The sequence below is a fragment of the Lytechinus pictus genome, chromosome 11, assembly GCF_037042905.1.
Source record: "Lytechinus pictus isolate F3 Inbred chromosome 11, Lp3.0, whole genome shotgun sequence".
NCBI lineage: Eukaryota > Metazoa > Echinodermata > Echinoidea > Temnopleuroida > Toxopneustidae > Lytechinus > Lytechinus pictus.
In genome coordinates, this window is record NC_087255.1 from 18143796 (window position 1) to 18170475 (window position 26680).

General features: G+C 36.1%; 1 protein-coding gene across 2 annotated transcripts; it reads right to left on the reverse strand.

Annotated features, from left to right (window-relative positions):
- Window positions 1-7774: 7774 nt before the first annotated feature.
- LOC129270919 (RING finger protein B-like) lies at window positions 7775-26311 on the reverse strand. 2 transcript variants are annotated; one of them, XM_064106907.1, is made up of 16 exons: window positions 26136-26228; window positions 24786-24877; window positions 24263-24341; window positions 23244-23280; window positions 22495-22570; window positions 21755-21843; window positions 20416-20562; window positions 19796-19847; window positions 19199-19299; window positions 18660-18748; window positions 17254-17332; window positions 15456-15541; window positions 14593-14680; window positions 13750-13992; window positions 9158-10817; window positions 7775-8562 (listed from the first exon to the last, which is right to left on the reverse strand). In XM_064106907.1, exons 2-15 carry the CDS (start codon window positions 24851-24853, stop codon window positions 9736-9738), a joined length of 2316 nt encoding a protein of 771 aa, XP_063962977.1. In that variant the 5' UTR covers window positions 24854-24877; window positions 26136-26228; the 3' UTR covers window positions 7775-8562; window positions 9158-9735. The 2 variants fall into 2 exon arrangements, with proteins under 2 accessions (XP_063962977.1, XP_063962978.1); XM_064106908.1 differs by having other exon boundaries at window positions 7778-8586; window positions 9439-10817; window positions 26136-26311.
- Between the last annotated feature and the right edge of the window lie 369 nt (window positions 26312-26680).

Below are 26680 nucleotides of genomic sequence, written 5' to 3' on the forward strand. Positions count from 1 at the left end.
TGACTGTTGCCTTGCCATTGGTATCGCATACTCGTTCCCACTCACACGTATTGCGAGGTTAGTATTAGTCACTCACACAAGCTAATTACGAGGTTAGTTAGTATGTTATACTGTGCAGTGACTGGTGTTAAGTACTACTTTACTACTACTTACAGTACACGAATATACTAGCGTCGGACTGTACGCGCACAGAAGCTGACTCCGGGATCTTTCGGAGGGGATCAATGGTTGCAGTTACCGATTATCTGCAAGCGCAAAGAAAATTCCACTGTAGATTGTAGGTCCTAAATATGCAGCTTATAAGTACTGTTCCAGATCACTAGATATTCTGGAATTTAATTGTCTATATCCACTATCCAGTCCAAATTCTGCCAGATTCTTCAAGTTCAAAATTGAAGGAAGCAGACTACACAGACATGAAAGAAGGAGTCCGACGTCGCGACTAATTCTGCGCATCAGAATAGTATGGTATTTTCAAATAGGCACATTTGATGCTTGTATTTCCTTCTTCAATTTCTTCTAGTTATGTGACGGTAGGCCTATGACATATCTCGTACTTACTGTGAAAGGCCTAGCCAGCTGCAAAGGACGAGGGTGTTTCTGGAAATTCTGGTCTTGAACTACATTTTTTTCTTGTTTTTCTACTTTATTTTCTATATTAATCGACACATTTGCATCCCCCGGTGCATGCAGCCTCTCTATTTTACCCCATCTTTATTTTTGTTTTCCCATTAGACTTAGTTTTAGTTCCTCTTTCCCTTCCCATTATTTTCCTTCTCTCTCGATTTCTTTTCCCCTTATTGCTGGGGGATACCAAGGGTGACATGGATAGACAAGCAAACTTACTTGATCGACCCCCCCCCCCTTGGCCCCATTGGAAATTATGCGAGTAGTCTTGTCTTGTCTTGGGTTAAGTCGGCATATGCAGACTTGCTGTACTCCGCCAACTTTATCAATTATCAATTCTCCAATGAACCACTTTCTAACGTTCTCAACACTGTGTATATTATGCCGGGATATTATGTTGACTGTCAAACAAATATCCAACAAACTATAGTTTCCAACATTGTGTCAATGTTAACTGTCAACAACTCTACAATAAACTATTCCAATTACGCTGTCCACGTTGTGCCATTGTCCGTTGTTCAACAACTCTCCATCAAACTAGTTTCCAACTTTGTCAACGTTGTGCCATTGTCGACTGTCCAACAAATCTCCAAGAAAATAGTTTCCAACGTTGTTCCTTTGTCGGTTGTTCAGCAACTCTCCATCGAACTAGTTTCCGACGTAGTCAACGCTGTGCCTTTGTTGGCTGTTCAACACCTATCCAATCAAACACGCGTTTCCAACGTTGTGACGTTGTTGGCTGTCCAACAAATCTCCAACACACTAGTTTCCAATGTTGTGCCATTGTCTGTTGTTCAACAACTTTCCAACGTTGTGTCATCGTCGACTATCCTACTGATCTCCAATCTACCAGTTTCCAACGTTGTGCCAGTGTCAGTTGTTCAACAACCTCCCATCTAACTAGTTTCCAGCTTTATCAACGTTGTGTCATTGTATACTATCTAACTGATCTCCAATCTACCAGTTTCCAACGTTGTGCCATCGTCGACTATCCAACAAATCTCCATCGAACTAGTTTCTAGCTTTGACAACGTTGTGCCATAGTTGGTTGTGGCAACAACTTTCCATCGAACTAGTTTCCAACGTTGCCAACCTTGTGTCATCGTCGACTATCCGACTAATCTCCAACCTACTAGTTTCCATCGTTGTGCCATTGTCGACTGTCCAACAACTCTCCAACTAACAAGTTTCCAACGTTGCCAACGTCGTGTCATTGTTGATTGTTCAACAACTTTCCAGCGAACTAGTTTCCAACGTTGCCAACGTTGTGCCTTTGCTGGCTGTCAACAACTATCCAATCAAACGTGTCTCCAACGTTGTGACATTGTCGACTGTCCAACAACTCTCCAACTTACTAGTCTCCAACGTTGTGCCATTGCCGACCGTCCAACAAATCTCCAACAAACTAGTTTCCAACTTTGTCAACGTTGTGCCATTGTCGGTTGTTCAACAACTTTCCAGCGAACTAGTTTCCAATGTTGCCAACGTTGTGCCTTTGCTGGCTGTTCAACAACTATCCAATCAAACGTGTTTCCAACGTTGTGACATTGTCGACTGTCCAACAACTCTCCAACTAACAAGTTTCCAACGTTGCCAACGTCGTGTCATTGTTGATTGTCCATCATCTTTCCATCAAACTAGTTTCCAACGTCGATTCAACGTTAATCCATCAAGTTTTTCCAACGTCCAACGACTTTCGAGTTTCCAACGTGGAGCCAACGTTGGCTTGTTACCTGGGTTCGTCTTCGTAGAAATATCAAAAAGTGTAATTTTATACGATTTTTCCTACAGTTCACAATCCCCGTAGGCGCGCGTGTATTTCACCTTTTCTCTCTGATCGTAGGAACAACCCAAGGGTTCATTACATGTTGTCGCGCACAGAAAAATTAAGCCATAGAAGTTGCGTGTTGTGGACACCAGAAGTGAGATCCCAGCACGCGAGACCCACTTGTTATTGATTTGAATAAATGGAGAAAAATCAAATTAGCACAATGCTGAAAATCTTCTCAAAATCGGATGTAAAATAAGAAAGTTATGTCATTTAAAGTTTCGCTTATTTTTCACAAAAAGCACATGTGCACAACTTAGTGACATGCAAATGAGATGGTCGATGATCATGTCCCTCACTCACTAATTCTTTTGTTTTTTATTGTTTGAATTATACAATATTTCATTTTTTTACAGGTTTGACAATAAGGACCAACTTGACTGAACCATATAGTATTAAACAATGCTAATTCCATATGTTCAGGGAGGAATCATTTTCGTTTCACTTGACAATGAGGAGAAAATTAGAATATTTCATATTTCATGTAATAAAATAAAAAAGCAATAGTGAGTGGATGATGTCACCAGTCTCCTCATTTGCATACCTACCAGGATGTGCATATAACCGTTTTGTGAAATTAAGCGAAACTTTCAGTTAAAATGTCATACCTTTTTTATTTTACATTCGATTTTGATGAACTTTTCAGCCGTTATATTTGTTGGATATTTCTCTTCTTATTCAAATAAACTTTCTGTTGGGGTGGACTTGTCCTTTAAATAAAAAGAGAAAAATCCAACAAGCATAACACTGAAAATTTCATCAAAATCGGATGTAAAATAAGAAAGTCATGACATTTTTAAAGTTTCGTTTGATTTCACAAAACAGTTTTATTCACATCCCGATCGGTATGCAAATGATGAGACTGATGACGTCACTCACTCACTATTTCCTGTGTATTTCATTACATGAAATATTCTAATTTTCTCCTCATTGTCAAGTGAACTAACGATTAATTCCTCCCTGAACATGTGGAATTAGCATTGTTTAATGCTATATATGGTTCAGTCAAGTTGGTCCTTATTGTCAAATCTGTAAAAAAAAAAGAAATATTGTATAATTCAAACAATAAAAAACAAAAGAATCAGTGAGTGAGGGACATCATCGACCATCTCATTTGCATGTCACTAAGTTGTGCACATGTGCTTTTTGTGAAAAATAAGCGAAACTTTAAATGACATAACTTTTTTATTTTACATCCGATTTTGAGAAAATTTTCAGCATTGTGCTATTTTGATTTTTCTCCATTTATTCAAATTAATATTTTTCTGGCGTGGACTTGACCTTTAAGTAAGGTTTAGGATAAGATTTAGGATAGGATGTTAAATCTAGGGTTGTAATTGGGTCATTATTTCGATTAAGGCCCGGTCTCACTGCACCTACGCGGGATGCAAATAGGATGTAAAACGTAAAAAGAATCTTGGTTGGTAAACGCTATGCATCCGTTGTGTACTCTTTGCATACGTGTTTCATACGCTCTATCCATGGAGTATCCTTGCACTTAGACAGCTGGCAGCCGTCTGTTTCGAGGAGTTTTTTAACATTTTTTTATTTTTTAAATTTCTCCTCATACACAGACGGCTCGCTATCGTGCAGCCACCATTAGGGGACTTACAGTGCAAAATCCCCCCGTCGGGGCTCTTCAATTTTTGTCTTTAATGAATCAAACTTTTGAAAATTAACGCGACCGAAATGCAAATCAATATTCCCTCTTGGCATTAATTGCCAAAAAACGGGGAAAATCAAGTTAAAATGAACAAAAACAGTGACTTACCTCGGCTGTCGCGCAACTTCACTGCCCTGTTTTATCCGAACATAATACACATAAACATATGGCCATTGAGTCCCCTGTACAGATCGCGCTAGAACTTCGGTCTCTGTATTTGGTGAGTGAAGCCAACGGAGTTCAGCTGAACAACCAACATAACAGAGACCGAAGCTTTTGGTCTACCTTGCACTGTGATTCAAAGTTTTGAGCTGCACAAAACTTTTAAAACGGATGAACCTTCCGCCATATACGATATAAATCCGCAACATATACGAGCAACAAACGTCCGATGTCCGTTATCATCCGTTAAACGTCCGCTGTATCCTCTTTGCGTCGAATGGGCATCCTCGCAACTCACATTAATTGCAGCTGAACAACGAAAAAGGGGAGGAAAGATAAAGGCCTGATCCCACTGGCCGACGGATGCATAACGTATTCATAAAGGACACAGCGAACGAGCAAAATTTCGCGGGTGGTCCATATGTTTTCATCCGCTCCAAAAATGGACAAAATTTGCGAAAACGTAACGGAAAAGAACGGACGTGGGTAGTATGTAGCGCGGATGCTAAACGGTTGCTCATCGGAAACCTTGCGGATGAAAACGGATCGAAGTGGATGACCAGACATTACATTTTAATAGTTGGAAATGGAACTAAATGAAATGAAATGAAAAGTTATTGCTTTTCCAGGTTGAAGATATTCGATTACGCAGTTGATATAAACTCAAGTGGGGATCATATAAATAGGCTGACTTTCATCTTTTATATATCACGACGTTTGATGACACAACACAGTGGAGTCTTGCTTGATTCTTCAATGGACCGGTTCAGTGGTTCCAGAAGTAGTCACGGAGCCCGGGGGGGGGGGGGGCAGTCAAATATATTAAGGGTATATAATAAACACTGATTTTCAAGAAAAAGGGTGGTTTTGAGAGACTGGTCAATGGTCAATCGCGGGGTCAAACGTATTTAGGGTATGTTTTTTCCGCAAAGCTTTCTCCCCCGAGGTCATATTTTGGCGATAACTTGTTTAGGGGGTTATTTTGCACACAGAGAAAAACTCGTTTAAGGGGTGTTTGGAAATTCCTTGGTCACTCGTGTTTACAGCAATATATTTGACTGGCCCCCCGGGTCAAGGAGTTTGATATCAAGAAATAGGATTAAATGCTAAAACGGCTTGCCATACGACCGTTATCGGTTAACAGTTCGCAAGTTGTGCATCACAGTATTGATATGTGACTACAAACAACTCATTGGTCTTACTATCAAATACAAAGTTAAGATTGCTAAATATCAGATCAAATATAAGGTTTACATATACAGTCTATAAATATAAAATAACCAAATAAAACTTAAAAAAAAATGTTTTATAACGTTTTTTCCCCCCCAACGATGCAATTTTCTGTAAATGAATTAAACGTTACACTTATACAGTATGGTTTAAGCTATTGATGTTTTAAATACAGTTTTTGAGTAAATAAGAGATGACTACAACTTTTTCAACTGAATTCCCAACAGAAAAGTTCAAATTTCCCCCAATATTACTAAATCATGGAGATTGAATGCCTAAAAAACACTAATGTAAGTTTTCATTTTATAAGTTTATTCCTCATACATGTACTTTATACCTGTAGTCCCGGGGTATTTTCAGTCTTGCCAATCTAGGGGGCGAGAAGAATTGGCACAATGGAAGAAAATGACATAATCTATAGACAGTATGGGGTTTCAAAGCTTAATTTCATTACATCGATATGCTTTCATTTGAATCAGTTATGCCCATTTTAGTGCATGAAATACAAATTTGGGTTTAAATGTACAAATAAAGCACTTGAACTGCTTATTTTGTTAATTGAGGAATTCTGATCAAATGCATAATAGAAAACAAAAATCATTATAAAATGTTTTTCAATGTTTTAATTTTTTTTTCTACAGTACAGTTTTTTGTTTTTTGTAATACTTTTTTAATTGTTTTTTAATGGAAATTAATTGCAATAATTTTCCAATCATTAAAAAAAAAGAATAGTGATACAAATTTTGATGAGAATCCGCATTGGCTTTATACATGAAATCGTGTTTTTAGCAATTCGGGTCTGACATGCACGTGTTGTGTAATATCATAACCGCATACCCATGCAAGCATGCATTTTTTTTTTTTTTTTTTTTTTTTTTTTTTTTAACAATTGCACACCAAGCTACCAATAATGCATATAGCATTTCCATTTATTTGAAAGCAGGATAAAAGAGCATTGTACATTAAATGCTTTGCTCACGGGCATAGGTGCTGCGGCCGGGGATCGAACCCCGGACTTTCTATGTATAGCCAGGCGCCTAAGACCACTCGGCCACGGCATCCCCAAAGTGATCGAACAGGCTTAGTCCTACAACATCGTTGGAGTAAACTACAATAGTCTTGAACGATAAGGCGTGATCCTGTCGTGTTAATGGCTTTATCATAATTTTTTTTTGAGGGGGCCATTAAGGTCCCCTGGGATTAAAGGTAAATTCCCCCCAGAAAAATGTTGATTTGAATCAATAGAGAAAATCAAACAAGCATAACGCTGAAAATTTCATCAAAATTGGATATAAAATAAGAAAGTTATGACATTTTAAAGTTTCGCTTATTTTTTTACAACACAGCTATATGCACAGCTCAGTGATATGCAACTGAGAGAGTCGATGATGTCTCTCACTCACTATTACTTGTTTTTATTGTTTGAATAATACAATATTTCACTTTTTACAGATTTGACAATGACCAACTTGACTGAACCCAAAAATATTAAAACAATGGTAGTTCCACATGTTCAGGGAGGAATAAAACTTTATTTCAAATGACAATGAAGAGAAAATAATGAAATACAAAATAAATAGTGAGTGATATCATCAGTCATCTCATTTGCCTACCGACCAGGATGTGCATATAGTTTTGCGGAATTAAACAAAACTTTAAAATGTCATAACTTTCTTATTTTACATCCGATTTTGATGACACTTTCCACAATATGCTAGTTGGATTTTTCTCTTTTTACTTTATTTAACTTTTTCTTGGGGTGGGTTTGTCCAAAAAATTAAAGTTTGCTAGCTGATCTTACACTGTTTTTTCTTTATATTTACGAAGCGTAAAATTTCACCTGCTTTTGTGTGTACCTCAAGAGTACGATGTTAGTTTTAGTCTATTTGTAAAATATTATTATGCTTGTGCAACACTTCCATCTCATTCAAGTAGCCTACTACTATTACATGTATTTGAGCTTATTTTATATAGTGTTTCTTCCCTGTCCAAAAGTGAGCACAACACTAAGATATGTTTGTTAAAACTGAGAACATTCTTTATATGGATTAGTGTGCAAATTGAACAGGGAGGAAAGGAACATGACAAAACGATCTGGAGAAATGGAGAATCAGGGGGGATGGAGACAAAGGAGAAAAAGAGTGCTGTTGAGAAAGAGTTTTAGTTACTGTACTTAAAAGAACATAATACACCACTTAAGAAATAAAAGTATATAAAAAAAACATCTAAAATCACATCTATGCAAATTTATAACACACAAATATAAAGGTATTTTAAACACGTTTTTTATTTGTAAAAAAAACTCGGGTGTTTTTTAAAACGCGTTTTAAAACAGGTTTTAATACACACCGTTTAAAACGTACCAACCCTGGTTGAATATCTTAAAATAAAATTGCATGTATGAATGAAATACAACCATGCTGAGTAAAATCTAAGAAAGAATAACAAACAGGCATTTTAACATTTCATAATCCAGCCGTAATTTGTCGAATCATTTTCAAATTTATGGAACAGGTAGTCCTATCACAAAGAATAAAAAAAAGAGGGTTGGTTAACTCGGCGTTTAAGCAAGACACACATATTATATACAATATTTCTGACAGGTTGTATTGGCTAGGGCTATATCAATTTCAATGAAACGAATTGTCAAAAGACATGAGGAACAAGGAGTTTTTATTGCTTAAGCATGATTTAGAGTTTTACCCTGACACCACAGACATTTTTTAAACTCAAGCTTTTGTCGTCATAATTTTGTTCCCAAAAATATCACAGTCCGGGTGGGTGTTTCATAAAGATGTTCGTAAGTTAAGTGCGACTTTAATGGTGATCCTTTCTTACGCGCTAAATAATCACCAATGAATATTTAATGCCGAATATCATTTATCACAAGGAAGGATCACCAGTCGCTCTTAAAGTCACTTTTAACTCACGAACAGCTTTATGAAACGACCCCCTGTAAATGTATGATCTCCAGAGATATCAATGGAGCATTGTCACAGAAGGCTTAAAAATAAACACTTGCGAAATTTCGCTCAGTGACGCAGAATGAAGCCTACAATTAAAGGGATGGTCCGGGCTGAAAGTATTTATAGTTTAATAAATTAATAAATAGAGTAGAATTCACTGAGCAAAATACCGAAAATTTCATGAAAATCCGATAACAAATAACAAAGTTATTGAATTTTAAAGTTTAGCAATATTTTTTGAAAACGGTTGTCATGAATATTCATTAGGTGGGCTGATGATGTCACATCTCCACTTGTTCTTTTGTATTTTATTATATGAAATTAGGTTTATTCAAATTTTTTCCTCTAAGAACTAGAAAAATTGGATTGACAACTGATTTAGTGCATTAGATATTTATTGCTGCAACTATTTCATTATAGGGGAGACATATTATTCACACAAGTATGAAATAATGAAAAAAATACGATTTTATGTAATAACATAAGAAAACGGAATATGGAGATGTGACATCATCAGCCCGCCTAATGAATATTCATGATGACTGTTTTTTTTACAAAATATTGCTAAAATTTAAACTTCAATAACTTTATTATTTGTTATCCGATTTTGATGAAATTTTCGGCATTTTGCTCAGTGAATTCTACTCTATGTATTAAGATATAAGTATTCTCAGCCCGGACCATCCCTTTAAGGCAGCAATTCCATTAAAAACGCAGGTCAAATCTCAATGAAGTTTTTGTCGAGGGTCGGTGATTTGGAACAGCAGTTTCGTCCAACATTTCAGAGCTGACGAAAAATCGCAATGTCGTTTTTCCAGAGTCACCGACAAAATCGCTGTTTCGATTCACCGAGACTCGACAAAGACTTCATTGTCGTGAAGGACATTTAATAATAGATTCTCAATGTTCAAAAAAAAGTCTGCGTAGTCGGTGCGAAAACTCGCTGTTATCTTCAGGGTGACGTTTGGTGAAAATCCTTTTTATCCGATAGTTACCAAAGTAGCAGATTAATGTGCTTCTCAGCCAATCAAAATCAAGGAATATCTGATAACTTGCCTGACGACAAAATAGTGTTGATCGGAAACTCTCTCCCGGGGGAGCGTCTCATGAAATGACCTTTTGGACGTTTTATCCGACAGTTACCATGTAAGAGTCGGACACTTGAGCTACTTAGTCGATCAAAATCAAGGAAAGTTTTCGAATCTAACAATTTATCAGACGAGAAATGTTACTGAAATGCTTTCCTGGGTGTACGTGTTTCAGTCTTCATCGGATTCACTTTCGTCTTCAGAGCCACTTCCGGACTCACTATCACTTCCGGTACCACTGCCCGATTCATCCTCGTCTCCTTCTTCCTCCTCTTCGTCGTCGTCCTCCCCCTCTTCCTCATCACTATCCTCATCACTGCCATCATCCCCATCCTCACTCTCGTCTTCTTCCTTGGTATCTTCGCCTTGTCTCCCGGAGGAAAGTGAATCATCGTACCCATTCATATTACGAACTTCAGGAGCCTCGGTCTGACTGCCGCCATCGTCACCACCATCATCACTATCTCCACTTTCATCACTTTCACTTCCGCTTTCACTCTCACTCTCTTCTTCAGATTCTTGTCGCTCCTGTGGTTGGTGTGCGGGAGAATGTAGCTGATTCTGGGTTCTCCAGTCCTCGGGATATTGATTCCACCCTGCTTCCTCCGGACCCCTTTGCCAATTCTGCATGGGGATTTCCATGGGCGGGTAAGGTCTGTATCCCGCAGGAGGAAACTGGGTTTCATACACGGACCTTCCGTTACTTGTCTCTTGCTTGGGTTTCTTCTTCTGCTTCTTTGAGCCAGCAGCCTTCTTACCCTGTTTCGCACCGGACATCTTGGTTTCTGTTTTGCTGATGGGAGCAAGCTTTTCCTTACCGGGCTGAATGGGTGGGGTTGAATCATCAGCTCGATTATCCTGCGATTCTTGTTTGCTACTGCTCTCAGCTGCAACTACTGCCTTCCCATCTTCCCCCTTCTCCTCCTCACCTTCCTGCCTCCCGACAGCATGATCCAAGCCGCCATCTGAACCCCTTTCCTCAACCTCTATGACAATGTCCCTTCGGATGCCATCCTGCTGTCTTCCGGTCCTGACACCCAGAGCCGAGTTGTTGCTATTGCTGTTGTTGGTATTTCCCTTGCTATCTGACGATTTCGACCCCTCTGATGAGCCCGATGATGACGACGATGCTGATGACAATGATCCTGCCGACGATGATAACGAACCAGCTGAAGAAGATAACGAAGCTCCATCTTGCTTTTCAGATTCTTCGTCCTCAAAATGCACAGATTTTCCTGGACCTCCTTTCATATCTAAAAAGTGGAGATATATGTCAGGCATTCGAGATTAAAAAGAATCATTATGAAAACATTATCTGGAAAGCAAAATCTCATATACAGTACTGTTCAATATGTTGTGATCTCTGATTAGATAATAAAAGTGAGAGACTAAAATCGATATTCGTATCCATTTTGTAAGAAATATAATATAAAAAAAGGCAAAGAAATTCATTATGCAAATTGATGTCTTATATTTCATTTTTACAAACTATATACTATGAACTGGTCGTTCGGAAGTGGTCGAGTCACCTTTTAAGTTAACCCACCCCTCATTTGCACTCTCGCTCTCCTTCATTTTTTTCTTAAATTTATATGTGTGTTTGTTTGGGAGGAAGCTCAAAGCACTCTTAAGGACGTTCCATAATTATGTTTGTGCGCATCATGATCTGCGCATATTTTACACTCTGCTCGATGACGTCACAATGGATGAACTGGTGATTTAATCAGCTGTAAGTAATGTGAGCTGATTTTTCTCCTTATCTGCACTAACTGCAGATCTCATGAAGCTAATAAACTAGAAGTTCTTCCATGTACCATTTTTTTATTCCTCTACAATTTCAAAATAGTTTCTCTGTAGTGCTGCAATGTATGATGAATATGACCCCGAGTTTGAATAAATGGAAAAGTGGTTCGGAATTTTTCCTCACATAGATACTGCTTTTGGCGTGTTTTCGGGTGTTTTAAGAAAAGCTCATTTGCCCAATAAGAGTGCTGATAGTTTGAAAAGCACATGAACCCATATTTTTTTAATGTTTGCACCTCTTAGGTATACCTTCCTCTACAGCTTTGCAAAGTTTGGTGAAAATGACATGGGTTTTGAATAAAGTGCAGCATTTCTTTTACTTCTTAAGTTTGTTATTGAAATTTGAAATTTTTGAGGTTGACTATCTTTCCCGCAATTTCTAATAACTGAGAGTGTTGTTAGACTTAAATGAGCAAACAATTGACAGCCGTGATATACTAGTAGATAGATTATCCATCTTACGGTTAAAATTGTTAATCATATTGCAAAATTTGATGAAATTTTCATGGATTTTGACTGAGTAATGGCTTTAAACTCATTGTTGTGATCTCGTGAGGTCTAAAAATGCCAAATTCTTTTGGATGCGCAATTCTTAAGAACATCAACCATTTTGAGTTAACTTTGAAGCTCTATAGAAAAAAATCAAGCACATGGACCAATGTTAATTTTTGCATATTTGGGATATTCATGTGCTAAAGTATCTATGTGCAAAGTGTGATGAAAATGACATGGATTTTCAATGTTTGGGAGCAAGACTACGGAACCATTTGCATTTTAGACGGTATTAACAGACTTTTGCTTGTTTTCGGCGCATTGGCTGTTTCAAGCCAACTCGCAATATTTTGGACACTGATAATTTGAAAACGAGCACATGGACCCCATAGTTTAAATGTCTTAACTTATTCAAAATATATTCCTCTACAAATCTAGAGAGTAGGATGAAAATGACATGGATTTTGAATGTTTGGGAGCAGAACTAAGGAACCATTCATATTTTAGACATTTTACACGGTATTATTAGACTTCTGCATGTTTTCGGCGCATTTTAGGCTGTTTCAAGCCAACTTGCAACATTTTGGACACTGGTAGTTCAAAAACGAGCACATGGACCCCATATTTTTAATATTTTAAAGGCTTTAGAATACATTCCTCTACAAATCTAGAGAGTATGATGAAAATGACATGGATTTTGAATGTTAGGGAGCAAAACTACGGAACCGTTCGCATTTTAGACGGTATATTATTAGACTTTTGCACGTTTTCGGCGCATTTTAGGTGGATTTCAATATTTTCAAGCCAACTTGCAACATTTTGGACACTGGTAGTTAAAAAACGAGCACATGGACCCCATATTTTTATTATTTTAACGTCATCAGAATATATTTCTCTGCAAATCTATAGAGTATGATGAAAATGACATGGATTTTGAATGTTAGGGAGCAAAACTACGGAACCATTCGCATTTTAGACGGTATTATTAGAATTTTGCACCCTTTCGGCGCATTTTAGGTGGATTTCAATATTTTCAAGCTAACTCGCAACAATTTGGACACTGATAGTTTAAAAACGAGCACATGGACCCCATATTTTTAATATTTCAAAGGCTTTAGAATATATTCCTCTACAAATCTAGAGAGTATGATGAAAATGACATGGATATTGAATGTTTGAGAGAGAAATATGGAACCATTTGCATTTTAGAGGGTATTAAGAGACTTTTGCATGTTTTCGGCGCTTTTTTGGCGATTTTCAAGCCAACTTGCAACACTTGGGACACCAATAGTTTAAAAACGAGCACATGGACCCCATATTTTTAACTTCCCTACACCTTCGATATGCATTCCTTTACAATTTAGCCGAATTTTATGAAAATGACATGGATTTTGACAAAAGTGCAGCCTACAAAATACTTTTTTATTTTTGAGTAGATTCACGTCTTTGAATATTTGTTTTTTCCGAGTTTTTGCACCATTCTTGCCAAATGAGGGCGCTGCTGACTCCAAATTAATATAGTTTTACCAATTAAAAGACTTTCTCTTACTTTGGTATACACTTTGTTATATATCTTGGAAATTTGATGAAGTTTGATGTGGTATCCAATGAGTAAAGATGATTTAAACTCATTTGGTGAATTCGTGAGGTCTAAGAGAGGCATAATTATCTTGACTGCGCAAGATTGCATATCATTCAAATACGGCGACTTTCAAGACCCTTGGAAAAAAAAATAAGCACATGAACCTATATTATTTTTTGCATTTTCATAATGCATTGATACCAAAGTAACTCTCTGCAAAATTTGGTGAAAATGACATGGACTTCATTTTAACTGTGGAACGTCCTTAAGCTGGAAATTTTGTAAAATCAAGACGACATGACACTAACCTGGATCTGATCCAGCCACACTGTCCTCTTGTGACCCATGAGGTTTAGATCCGGGTCCTTCTTGATTCACGTGACCCTCACGTGACCCTTCCGTTTCCTTGGGGTCTGGTGCAGGATCCTCCTCCGCGTCCTCCCTCTCATGGAAGTGCGCCTCTGCGTCCTCGCCGTCGACGACCGTGGGTCGAGGGTCGGCATTGTTGATGGTGTCCAGGAACTCGTGCATGTCGCCAGCAGGCACTTTCACTGATGGAAGATACAGGGTAAAGACATTATATTATTCTGCCAAATTTTAGAGAGGTTCGGTCACATTAATGTACAAAACAGTGTTGTCAAAGGGATGACGATCTCTGTCGTCACCCTTAACAAACAAACCAAACATATAATACTGGGTCATGTTGATGGAAACATTGAGAATTAGGACGAGTTACATGACGTGTTTTAAAACTTATCACTGCATGTTTCCACTAACATTCTGGCATGTAACTTGATATTAATTACCTTTACAAGTACAAATGCAAAGTTTAATTCCTTTAATAGTTTAGATATTTTTGCATTGAATTGACTGATTAAAAAAAACTTTCAGGAAAGAGTAATTTCGCGGAGCTTTCCTATTTCATGTTCTTAAAAACAGCTGAAGGTATATAAAGCTTAATACGGTGGGGTTTTTTAATGAGTGGTGCATTGAGTAGGACTACGTTACATTGAAGTGGTGTGACGGGAAAAGGATTCGGATAAAAAAATCCTTAGGTTATTACCCTTTTCCAAAACTGAGAGAACGTATTAAGCGTTTCCATTGGACATATTTTAGATCAGTTAGACATGATATGACTCAATCTGACTTACATGGTTGTCTTTTCGACGGGTTGATGAGTTTGGCAACGTGTACATCATTGAAATCAGTATCTTCATTGCTTCCTCCGATAATGATCAGCTACAAAAAGAATGTGACAAATTTAGATTATTCAATCAACGATTATATCATTGAGAATAATGATTATGATAACAATAAAAAATACTACTTTAACAAACTTATAACATCATGACTACACTTCTACTTCTTTTTCAATACTACTTGTACTTAATGTACTAATGCTGATGCTGCTGCTGCTACTACTACTACTACATTTACTACTACTACATTTACTACTACTACTACTACTACTACTATACTACTACTACTACTACTACTACTACTACTACTATACTACAAACACTATACTACTAGGCATACTTCTACTACTAGTACTACTACTTCTACTACTACTACTACTACTACTACTACTACTACTACTACTACTACTACTACTACTACTACTACTTCCACCACCACCACCACTCATATTACTACTACTACTAGTAGTAGTAGTAGTAGTACTACTACTACTACTACTACTTCCACTACTACTACTACTACTACTACTACTACTACAACTACTTCCACCACCACCACCACCACCACTACAACAACTACTACTACTACTACTACTACTACTACTACTACTACTATATACTACTATACTACTACTACTACTACTGCTGCTGCTGTTACCACTATTTATGGTCCACACACTTATTTTAGCTCTCCCATGGACGATGGATATCAATATGTATTCCGCGATATAGGGCAAATTTAATTTGTTGCATCTGGAACTTAGGGACTTCTTTATACTAAAAAAATCCATCTTTATTTTCCTTAAATTATTTACCTTGCTTCTATGAATGATAGCTGCGTGTCCCGATCTCTTGGCGGGTGGGCATCCTCCATAGAATGGTCGCTTCCACTTACGTTTGTCTAATTTATTGATAAAATAGGAAAAATGAAACAATAATAATGATGATAACAACAACAACAACAACAACAATAATAATAATAATGATGATAATAATAGTAATAATAATAATAATAATAATAATATAGTTAATACCAGTACAATTTTTCTTTTATAGCTATACTATAAGGTGAGCAAAATACAAAACTATAGAAATTCAATGAGGCTGGAAAAGGATTTAAAAAAAAAACCTTTGGTATCCAATCTCATTAATATGTTAAATGCATTCATTTATGATACCTTTTTTATATTGATTTTGGTAATAAATATGACCCACTGAACCAGTATTTTAGTTGAAATTTTGTAATCAACGCTATTTAAAAAAACTGCAATTTGGCGTCCACATCAAACAACACAAGCACGGATGTTTTATTTGTAGTGATTATTGGCCTATCAGATGCGATTATTCCATTTAATGGAGAGATGAGTAAAGCGACAGGAACGAATCGTTTAAAAAACCAATCATACACTAGCAGAGTAAATTGATGAGATGGGAGTTAAGCATAAATAGAGAATGGTTTATAAAACTAAGATAGAGGGAGAGAGGGAGTGAGGGAGGAGGGTGGGGTGGGGGTCGAAAGAGAGAGAGACGGAGAGAAGCGGGAACTTGGGGGAGGGGATAAAAGAAGGCAAAAAAAATGGGGGAATTAAAGTCCAGGACAGAGTTGTGATCAAATGATGATGGGAAAAAGAAGGGAATGATTTTTTGATGGTGTACTCCACGCTAAAAACAAAACATGAAAATAGTAAAAGCATTAAAAGTTTCATGAAGACGGACAAGAAATAACAAACCTTTATATCATATTCTAAATGTTTTGCATTTAATTATTTTGGTATTATTTTTACCACTATAATAACAGGAACTCTATGTAAACCATTAATTGCTTTGTGTAAAGTAAAACAGAGCGCCATCATGTGACCTAACCCACACACAATAGCACCCCAATTTAACAGCAAATAAATCGATGCTACTTGGCTCTGGACGTCATTGCCCCCCCCCCCCCCCCGACCACGGCTTCACCCATCATCCGACTTTAGCAAGACGCTAGATTAGTTCCTGTAACCATTAGTAGCTCCATGTTGCATCCAATCATAAATATTGATAAAAGGTTTCGGGACAGAAACAACGTAAACATACACTCTAAAATTAAATGTTAAATCAACATTAAGGTTGGAGGAGAGAACAGTTTCTTGTTCTTTAACCTGTCGTGCGTCGCGGGGGGCGGAAACATTATGTTATCAGTCTTTACGGATCCATTCAACTTGGTACAGAGCTGAGGAGTGACTTTTTTTAAACCAACTGTCAGATTAAATTTTTGACATGACTTTTTTTACTTTAATGTTTTGCTCTCTTCTAGGCGCCTTGAGCATTTAATCAAAATGGAAAAGACGCTATATAAATCCTATGTATTATTGTTATGACATATGTATATGAGATGGGGAATATTATAGTGGACCATTTCTGGAGAGTAGGACGGATACACACATTTACTCCATTTTTAAACCGACTGGGGATACGATTGTGCTAAGCAAAAAAATAAAAATAATAAAAGCATTAATATTTCCTTATAGTGTGTAAATAGCCCAATGAGGTATGTGGGGATTAGTGAATATATTTAGAGTGCCACAGAAATTCATTTTGTAAGCGATTTTGTTTCATATAACTATTTTTTACCCAGGCTAAACTTGTACAAATCACCAAGAGTTGGGTGAGACGAATTAGAATCATTCGATCCACCAAAGACATAAATATCCTGAAAATAAAAGATAAGTTAATCTGATGAACATAACTCATATCGCATACTCCATTTTCATTAAATGTAAATTTTATTATAATATAAGTATGAAAATTTTGTAATATAATCATTTAATTATATTCTTGAAAATTTGCTTGATATCGGTCGTACGTATTAAGCATTCATTCATTTAAAATATTAAGGTCGATGATGAGATTTGATACAGTGAAACTTGTTTTGTTTATTAGAACGATATGTTCTTATGATTATTTTTTGTCTTCAAGTTACTATATCGTGTCGGTCTTTGGTAAAATCATATTATGATGTTTGAATCATTACTATTTGCTAGCAACTACATAAACATCCGAAGAGGGGTACATAAGGGTATAACAGGAGGGAAGTTTTCAATATTGGATAATAGCATTGCATAATTATTGAACTGTAAATTTCTATTGATAATGCTATGTATTATTATCACGCAACATGTTTGCTTATTGTAATGTTATGTTGAATAATTTTCATACTTGTATACTTTTCTTACTGAAATGTGGAAATCAATTAAAATCAAATCATCATTTAAGCATAAAACAAGCATTATAACAAATGATGTGTTTGATGATGGATGAAAATTGGGCACATATCGTGAGAAACTTATACGCTAGCACAATAATAATAATAATAATAATAGCCAATATTTATATAGCGCTTTTCCCAGAATGGCTCAAAGCGCTTTACAGCATATTATTACCCCGGTCATTGGATTCATTTTAATCCCGCACGAAAAGTGCACAATCTCCACTCCCTGGGGAGCATTCCTTGCATTCATCGCAGCCTCTTTATGGCGCTGGCAAATTCAAACATACAATATCTTTAGCATCCTACCGGGTACCCATTTAGCACCTGGGTCGAGAGTGGCAAAGTGTGGATTAACGCCTTGCCAAATGACAAATGATTCGAACACACGACCCTCTGTTTACAAGGCGAGAGTCAGAACCACTACACCACGGCTCTTCCACAAGAGGCCAATGGAAATGAACACCCTAATATGAGCATTCTTAATAGGTTAAAGCATTTTTTAAAAACCGTGAATACCTTCACCTAAATCAATAACTATGCAAATATTCCCGTAAAGTGTCTGATTTATTTTTTTCACAGCACCTTGATCATGTTGATAATTTTACGTGGCTCTAATCCAATTGTATACCTTAAATTCTTATCAAACGATTTATCTTCGTCTTGTTTTATACCAAATAAAGAAATGAAGAGTTACAATGCTAGGAAAAATGTAAAGATAAATGTTTTTGTAATGATATTTGATGTGGTATTTTAGAAAGATGTTATTCACCTTGTCAACGTGAGCTAGAAAGCAATGATTCCCTCGTGGTGTCGGCGGCTCTCCATCTGTTTTATTCAATTCTTTCCAAAGAAGTTTCTCTGTGATACATGACACGAAATATATTATAAGTTTGAATATCAATGGTGACGATGAATTATCATTGCTAAAACTATAGGCCTACTGCTACTGTTACGACTTTATAACCTCTCCTTCTCCTTCCTCTTTTACTACTACTACTACTACTACTACTACTACTACTACTGCTACTATACTACTACTACTACTACTTCTTCTTCTTCTTCTTCTTTTACCATATACTACTACTACATACTTACTTCTTCTTCTTTTACCATATACTACTACTACATACTTACTTCTACTGGCTTCTTTCCTCTTTTACTACTACTACTACTACTACTATACTACTACTACTACTACTACTACTACTACTACTACTACTACTACTACTACTACTACTACTACTACTACTACTTCTTCTTCTTCTTCTTCTTCTTCTTCTTCTCCTTCTCCTACTACTACATACTTACTTGCGTCAAAGACATGAATATCGTTAAACCATTTTTCTGTTCCAGCAGTTCCTCCAAATATGAACATCTCATGTCCTACAGCTGTGCTTGCAGAATCGCATCTGATAATTAGGAGCATAATGAAGGGGGTGGTGGTTTTATTTGTCAACATTGACATTTTTAATGAATAATGGTATCAACAATAATGTATTATTTAGTGCATATCCGAAACAAAGAATGATTGGCATTAAATGTTATGTTGTTAAATAGTTTTTGCCATCAATGGTGATTAAAAAACAATCTTTATGCAGCGTATTATTGAGGAAGTCTTTGAAACGAAACAGAACGATTGAAATGAATAAATATCATATTCATTAAGCCAAGGCTGATGAAGAACAGTACAACATAATATACAAAGCAATAATTTATACTAAGCGTTGGCAGAATGCAACAGCAAATCAACTAAGCTTTATGACCAATATTCTTGTTGGGCTTCAATAACTGAAATAAATTCTATGAAATAGAAAATAGGTAGTGGGATACAGAAGTTTGATAATATAATAGATGACAAAGAAACATTAATAACAATATTAAGAAGATGAATGAATAAATATTTACCTTGGCGATGGAGGTACCCCTTGTACAGTAAGTTTAATCCACCATTGGTTTTCTATAAAGAAATTAACATCAAATGTCACACAAACGAAAATATTCATAATGAGGAGATATGATGGGGGATGATAATGGCAATTTGATCAGGCAAAAGTAGTAAATGTTACAAATATTGGCAAAGAGACAGAGAAGGGGGGGCCGGGGTGGTGTCGAGAGATCAGAGGATGAGAGAGAGAGAGAGATAGAAAGAGAGAGTGAGAAAGGGGAGAGTGTGTGAGGGTGTGTGTGTATGTGTACACTGTAAAAACGCTGTTTAAAATTTTAAGCACGTTGCTTAAGTCTGTCACTCTAACAACTACTGTTTGAACTTCTTAAACAACTGTTTAAACTTTTCAATCAACTATTTAAACTTTTTAAACAAGTTGTTTTAAAAAGTTTAAACAATTACAATTTTTAAACAACTTGTTGTTAGAGTGACAGGCTTAAACAACGTGCTATTTTTTTTACTGTGTAAGAGATGTGATATTTAGCAGTCCATGACGTAAACTGGATAGTACCACTAAAAAAGATTACAGTCATGGCTCCCTAAGAGTTTACAGACCGGTCGAAAACAAAACTTTACAAACCTGAGTCAAAGCAGTGCAGATCATCGACCGCCTGTCCGTCCACCAACCCACCATACACGTAGATCCTCGTCCCAACGACCGATGATGTGCTACCATGAGCCTCAGGCTCGGTACCGCTCGTCTGGGGCTCGGACCATTCTTTCTTTTCTACAGAGATAATGAAATTTGTTTCATAGGTAACCATGGCAATGAGTTAAACAAAACGCGAAGCCCACAGTTCTGAGAATTAGCATAAGTATAATCATAGCCATTGTATTCTTCAACCATGGATATGGTCCATGCTTCCACAATAACATGGATGAATTGTGCAACAGACGCCTGATAAACTTTTGATGGCAGGAGTGGGATGAATCCTCATTGAACATCGTCTTATTTCATATCAATATACCTACAAACTTTACCAACTTTAGAGTCTTCTCATATAGAAATAAATCACTGGCGGATCAGGGGGGGGGGGGGACATCCGGCTCGTGCTCCCCCGGCCCTTCGAGAGCCTCAATCAAAATTTTTAATGTAAATATGCCGTTCTTACACGAGTGTGCCCGCCCTTTGAAAGTCACAGCATTTGTCCTTCATACACAAGTGAGGACCTTCATAATTATATATATATATATTTTTTTTTTTTGCTTTTCAAATTTTCCGTGGACGAAAGTTTAGGTGAAACCTTTTTATTTTATTTTTTTGTTTGTCAAATTTTCTTGGGACCCCCTTGGAAAATCCTGGATCCACCCCTACAATTGATATTAATGAAGTAAGGAGACACTGTTGCAACAGAAAGGAATTGAAAGTGGCCATCATGACAAATTCAAGCAGCAAAGTTCACACGTACAGATCGTGAATTCAAAATTACCACGTCGTGGAAGAAAATCAACGGTGGGGCAGATCATAGAATAATTTCACATCCCAAATTATAATTCTAACATCAACTTGAATCAAATTCTTAAAAGAGCATGGTATAAAACAAGTGAACCGTTGGTTTAGTCATGATAGTGGCAATCCCTACAGACTTGTTTAATCGATATGTCATAGAATGTGCACATTTTGTATTTACTATTTTGTTAATACTGTGTTCATTGTATTTTCTCTGTTAATTTGTTCATGATAAAGTTGCAGAAATCAATAAATGATGATACTTTCCTGTGTGTTTTAATAGTTTCTTATGCATAAAGAAATATTTAGAATAAAATGACACCAGAAATATCATGATTATATTTACACCGATGCTACTGAAGTTTTTTTTTTCATTTTCATTTATTACAAAATATTGTTGGTTCAAAACCTATGACTGTACTTAGTCCTTCTCATTGACTGATAAGTTAAGTGATTGATAGATACTTACCTGTATCGTATACATGAAGACCAGGGAGGCATTTATCAGCGTGTAGTTCGTGCTTTCCACCAAACAGGTAGATTTTATGACCAATCACGCTAAAAAAAAATAGAGAGAAAAAATATTGTGACTAATAATCAAGGCGATTTCATTGTCAACTTTCATGGACTACTATATTGTGAAAAATCCCACCAGTTTGGGATATTTCACAATATAGTAGTCCATGAAAGTTGACAATACTTTTGACATTTTTTACATTAGTGGCTAACATTAATCTGCGTAAGAAATGACCTATTAGGTTATGAGTGAGCACGAAAAAGGCCAATTGTCATATTCTAAAAGTATTAAACAAGGGTCCTTTCTTATGACAAAATAAACAATAATCGTCCCCTTTATTCATGAAGTGCATCACTCAACCACGTCTTAGGTACAATCCCTCACGTTCGTAAACCATAATGCAATACAATTGCTGGGAAATAAATTTATCATTACATTTTTATCTTTAGTGAACTTGGTATTTCATTTCCATGCAACAATCGAACGCACAACATAAAATGAATTAACAATAATACTTCATGGTGAAATAATAACTGTCATTGCAAGGGAGGGGACAGTCATCATGGCCTAAAAATGACGCCCCTAAAAGTGGATTTTGCAATTTAAAAATTGCGAAAATATTAACATTTGTTTTTATTTGCGCTAACTGACCAATGAACAAAATGTATATCATAAAAATAATATATCATTACCACATGTGGTGCCCATATCTTCCTTTTGGGATTTCTCCTTTCTGCTTAACCTTCTCCCATTGCATTCGCTTGTATACTAATGAATAAAAAAAAAGATAGTCGTCAATAGCGTTGTGGCCCAGAGGATAAGTCTTCTGATTTTTAAACAGAGGGCCGTGGGTTCGAATCCCAGCCATGGCGTAATTTCCTTTAGCAAGAAATTTATCCACATTGTGCTGCACTCAACCCAGGTGAGGTGAATGGGTACCCGGTATATAGGAAGAAATTCGTTGGAATGCTTGAGCGCCTATATCATGTATATGCAGCCCAGCTACAGCCGGGGTAATAATGATATAGCAGGGCCCGCTGGGAGAACAGTTTTCAGAACTGAAGTGGCTTCCTTAGGTAAATATACCTATATTATTATCATTATTATTAATTCATGAACAAATCAAATCAATATATACAAAATAAACTAATATAGACTGCATTTCATTCTTTTAATACAATTTGATGATGAAAACAATATATGGTTATAACGATATTACATGATTTGGAATGCTCTTTAGAAATGGAATGGATATTTATACCTTTACTATATACATTTTTGTATAATCCTTGAACATATCATATAGGGACATAAGTTTTACAGCATAAAACAGACACGTAAAGACCGCGAGAAGTCACTGATATATGTAATATACAACAAAGTCTTTAAGATAATATTGACTTTGTTTTTTAATCTAAATGAATGATAAAAAAATACTCACAGTGGAGCTGAAATAGATCTCTGAAAAAATATGTTCCCTGGTGATGGAAGAGGTAGAAAGAGACAGAGAGAGAGAGGAGGGGGGGGGGAGAGATGGCAAGAGTGGGTGTCAAAGTATACCAGATATTGGGTTGATTTTATCCACTTCTACATGCAGATGCTGGAGACATTATAATACTCCAATGCAAATGCCATTTTGAAAAAAAAAATATATTAAAAATGAAGGTTTCTTCAGAGGATACTTAACCAACATATAGAAACGAATTAGGACAATATTCCTATTCGACCGGTTGCTTATCATATATATCTCGGCAATATACACAAATTGGAAACCTACATACTAAATAAAGAACTTAACTGTATATGCACTGTAAACAAAATATTGTGTAATTTTTTTACCACCACGAGGGTAATTATGTGTCCAACCAATTTGGAGCAGTATTTTACCAAATGCGGGAAGTGTATTGTCCAGTAAGGTTGAAAAATAAGCAGCAATTACTTTCAAAACGGCAAAATTTGACACTGGATAAATAAAAAATGCCAAATGTTGGTTGGACACATAATTACCCTCATGGAGCACTTTTTTGCAATATTTTTAGAGAGTATTATTGTAAAAAGAATATGCAAAAATAGGCCTTCTTTGTTTTATTTTTTTTTATCCTGTGCATGAGACATATTTCATTTTCATATCCGGTTCAATACTAATCAATCATATACAATGTCTCTGTTCTTATTATACTGCTTTGATCTGAAAAGAAGTCATTTCTCTCTGAATCCAACATTTCTTTAGTTAAATTAAATAACAGAGTTGCAAAATATTAGAAACCTATTTGCTCTCTGTCTGTAACATATAGTCAACATTCTTACATGGTAAGTCATTAATGTATGTTTAAAAAAAATAAAATACAATTTTTATTTCTAGTATTCACAGTTCTCTAAATCTGTCTATACGATATCATAATACATGTACATGTATGCGTGTTTGCCTGATATACATATTTTAATTTAAAAAAAACTTACTTTTTTAGGCCAGTCGACTGATCTGATACCTCCGAAAATATAAGCCACACTACCGACGACACAGGCGCTGTGCCCTTGTCTAAGATAATGACATAAATAAAAATGTTTTTGCAATGATTTAAAGATTTCAGACGTAAATTATTACTGCTACACATTTCTGTAACCATTATAGCCTATTTCTATTAATGACTAAAAAATCTTCGTCTGAGAAAAAATAATCTGCTTTCAATATATTCACCATGTTTACAGGCTAATCGTTGCCCTCATCATTATCATCATCATCGTCGTCATCATCATCACCATCATAATCATATCATCATTGTCGTCGTCGTGATCATCATCCTCATCATCATCATCATTCCTGTCATCAACATCATCATCATTATTATAATTATCACAATCGTCATCATCAACATGAACAACATCGTCACAATCATCATCACCATTATCACCATGATGATGATGATCATCATCATCATCATTACCACCATAACATCAACATTGAAATATTTGATGTTGTTACCTTGGTGAAGGGGGTTTTCCATGAATCTCACGATGTACCCATTTCAAGCTAATCACAGCTAGGGCCATGATGATACAATTTCATGCAGCTGACTGTGTATAGAGAAATGATAATAAATAATAATAATTTTACTGATTGATTGATTGATTGATTGGATGATTGATTTATCGATTGATTGATTATTTGGCTGACTTTGTTCTTTTTCATTTCAAAGCCAAACGGGTTGCAAAGCAGAATATAGATATCAGATATTTAAAAAAGGAACTCGCTAGAAAGCATCGCTTGTTTTTTAGATTACCCTGCAATAAATAACTAATTATAATAATATGATATGAAATTCAAATTGTAATTAACCAGGTTCAAGAGAATGATAAAATTTACTATTAGGGTCAAGCTTTCAATTTTTGTTTATACATTATGCGAAAAGTAAATACAATCATGGCAATATATCATACCCCTTGTATAAAAAAATGAATAAACAGAAAGTGCATATAGAAACCAATTAGTCAAGACAGGTCTGCAACATTCTATTGTCATGATATTGTGCTCTCAATTATCTCAATTAATTATTGATTTACTTTGAATTTACTTGTATTTTGTTACTTCCAAAGATTGATGTATTAAGCCAAGTACGAGTTCAATTCGAACCCTGCTAGGGAATATCAGTCTCAGAAATGTGATTGAAATGCTCACTTCTCGATTTTCGTTATATTTCATGTGCGTAGGGATTCTTTATACCAATATGGTTTAAAACATATATACCTCCAGCCGCAATATGTTAATACAAAGAAATTAAAAAGGTATAAGAATAACACTAGTATACGTTATCTTTATAGGGCTTGTATAAATTAATCTCTAAGCGATTTAAAGAAAAGTGTAGAAATAGATAAAATAACATATATATGTAATACCATGCAAACTACACATTTAAAGTTCATTTTACCATGGAGCTAGATATATAGCTCCATGATTTTACGGAGAAGATGATGGTATGGATACAAACTTACATCAACAAAACAAAATAACCCAAAATTAGTATATAAAAAAAAGACATTGGCGATAATAACACAAGTTATCAACAAAGATATTTGGGGGGTAATTATGATGTATTTGAAAGGATTGATACAGCTAGAGCTAAACAGGCATTTGCGAAAAGTATGTGCATATAAATTATAGGCTCGCACCGCTGAGCGAATATAAAATTTGTATTTACTATTTGCACAAAACATTGAACTTCACGGGTTGATAATGTTTATAAACTCACTCAAAACTTCAACTCAGGCAAATATATCTATTCTGGAACATTCTCAAACATTTCTCACTTCAAATTATCAAAAATAAACGGCTTACCCCCTGTAGGTCTTATAATCTCTTGTTGAATAACAAAGCGGGTCCTATATACACTCTATCACACTCGTAAGTTGTAGTCTGAAATCCTTATGTGAAGTTTACAAGCCGATTTGGGGTGCTCGACGATCTCAGACAACAGCGAATCCACCTGCCAGATTTACAAGCGTTGCCAAGGCGACGTGAAAATGGGACAAGCTCTCGTGGGGCCAGGCGCGCTTTTGTGATAACTCGCTCATCCCATAATCCATTGGCGTCGACTATTGTTGTAGCTATAATATCGGATAATAAAATGAATTTGCAATATATCATGCGTGGATAATTATAGTTATGTAGGAGCCGAAGGTAAATAACATTTCGAGAAGCGTGGAACATAGCGAGAGATAAGGGGGGGGGGTTGAGGGTTGAACACAGTGTGGAAATGGTCAAGGTCGAGATCATGATGTTGAAGAGGTAGCCCCCCTCTCTCCCTCTCCTTCTCCCCCCCTCTCTCTGCCTGTCTCTCTATCTCTCTCTCTATCATAATATATACATATAAATCTCTCTTT

Bases quoted from the DNA above. Each gene is read 5' to 3' on its own strand.
- LOC129270919 (XM_064106907.1), bottom strand. From the start codon at position 24,853: ATGGCCCTAGCTGTGATTAGCTTGAAATGGGTACATCGTGAGATTCAT. The intron at 19,300-19,795 runs GTAAATATTTAT...CCTAATTATCAG, and splicing joins GGGGTACCTCCATCGCCAAG to ATGCGATTCTGCAAGCACAG. The intron at 13,993-14,592 runs GTAAGTCAGATT...ATCTTCCATCAG, and splicing joins CCCGTCGAAAAGACAACCAT to TGAAAGTGCCTGCTGGCGAC.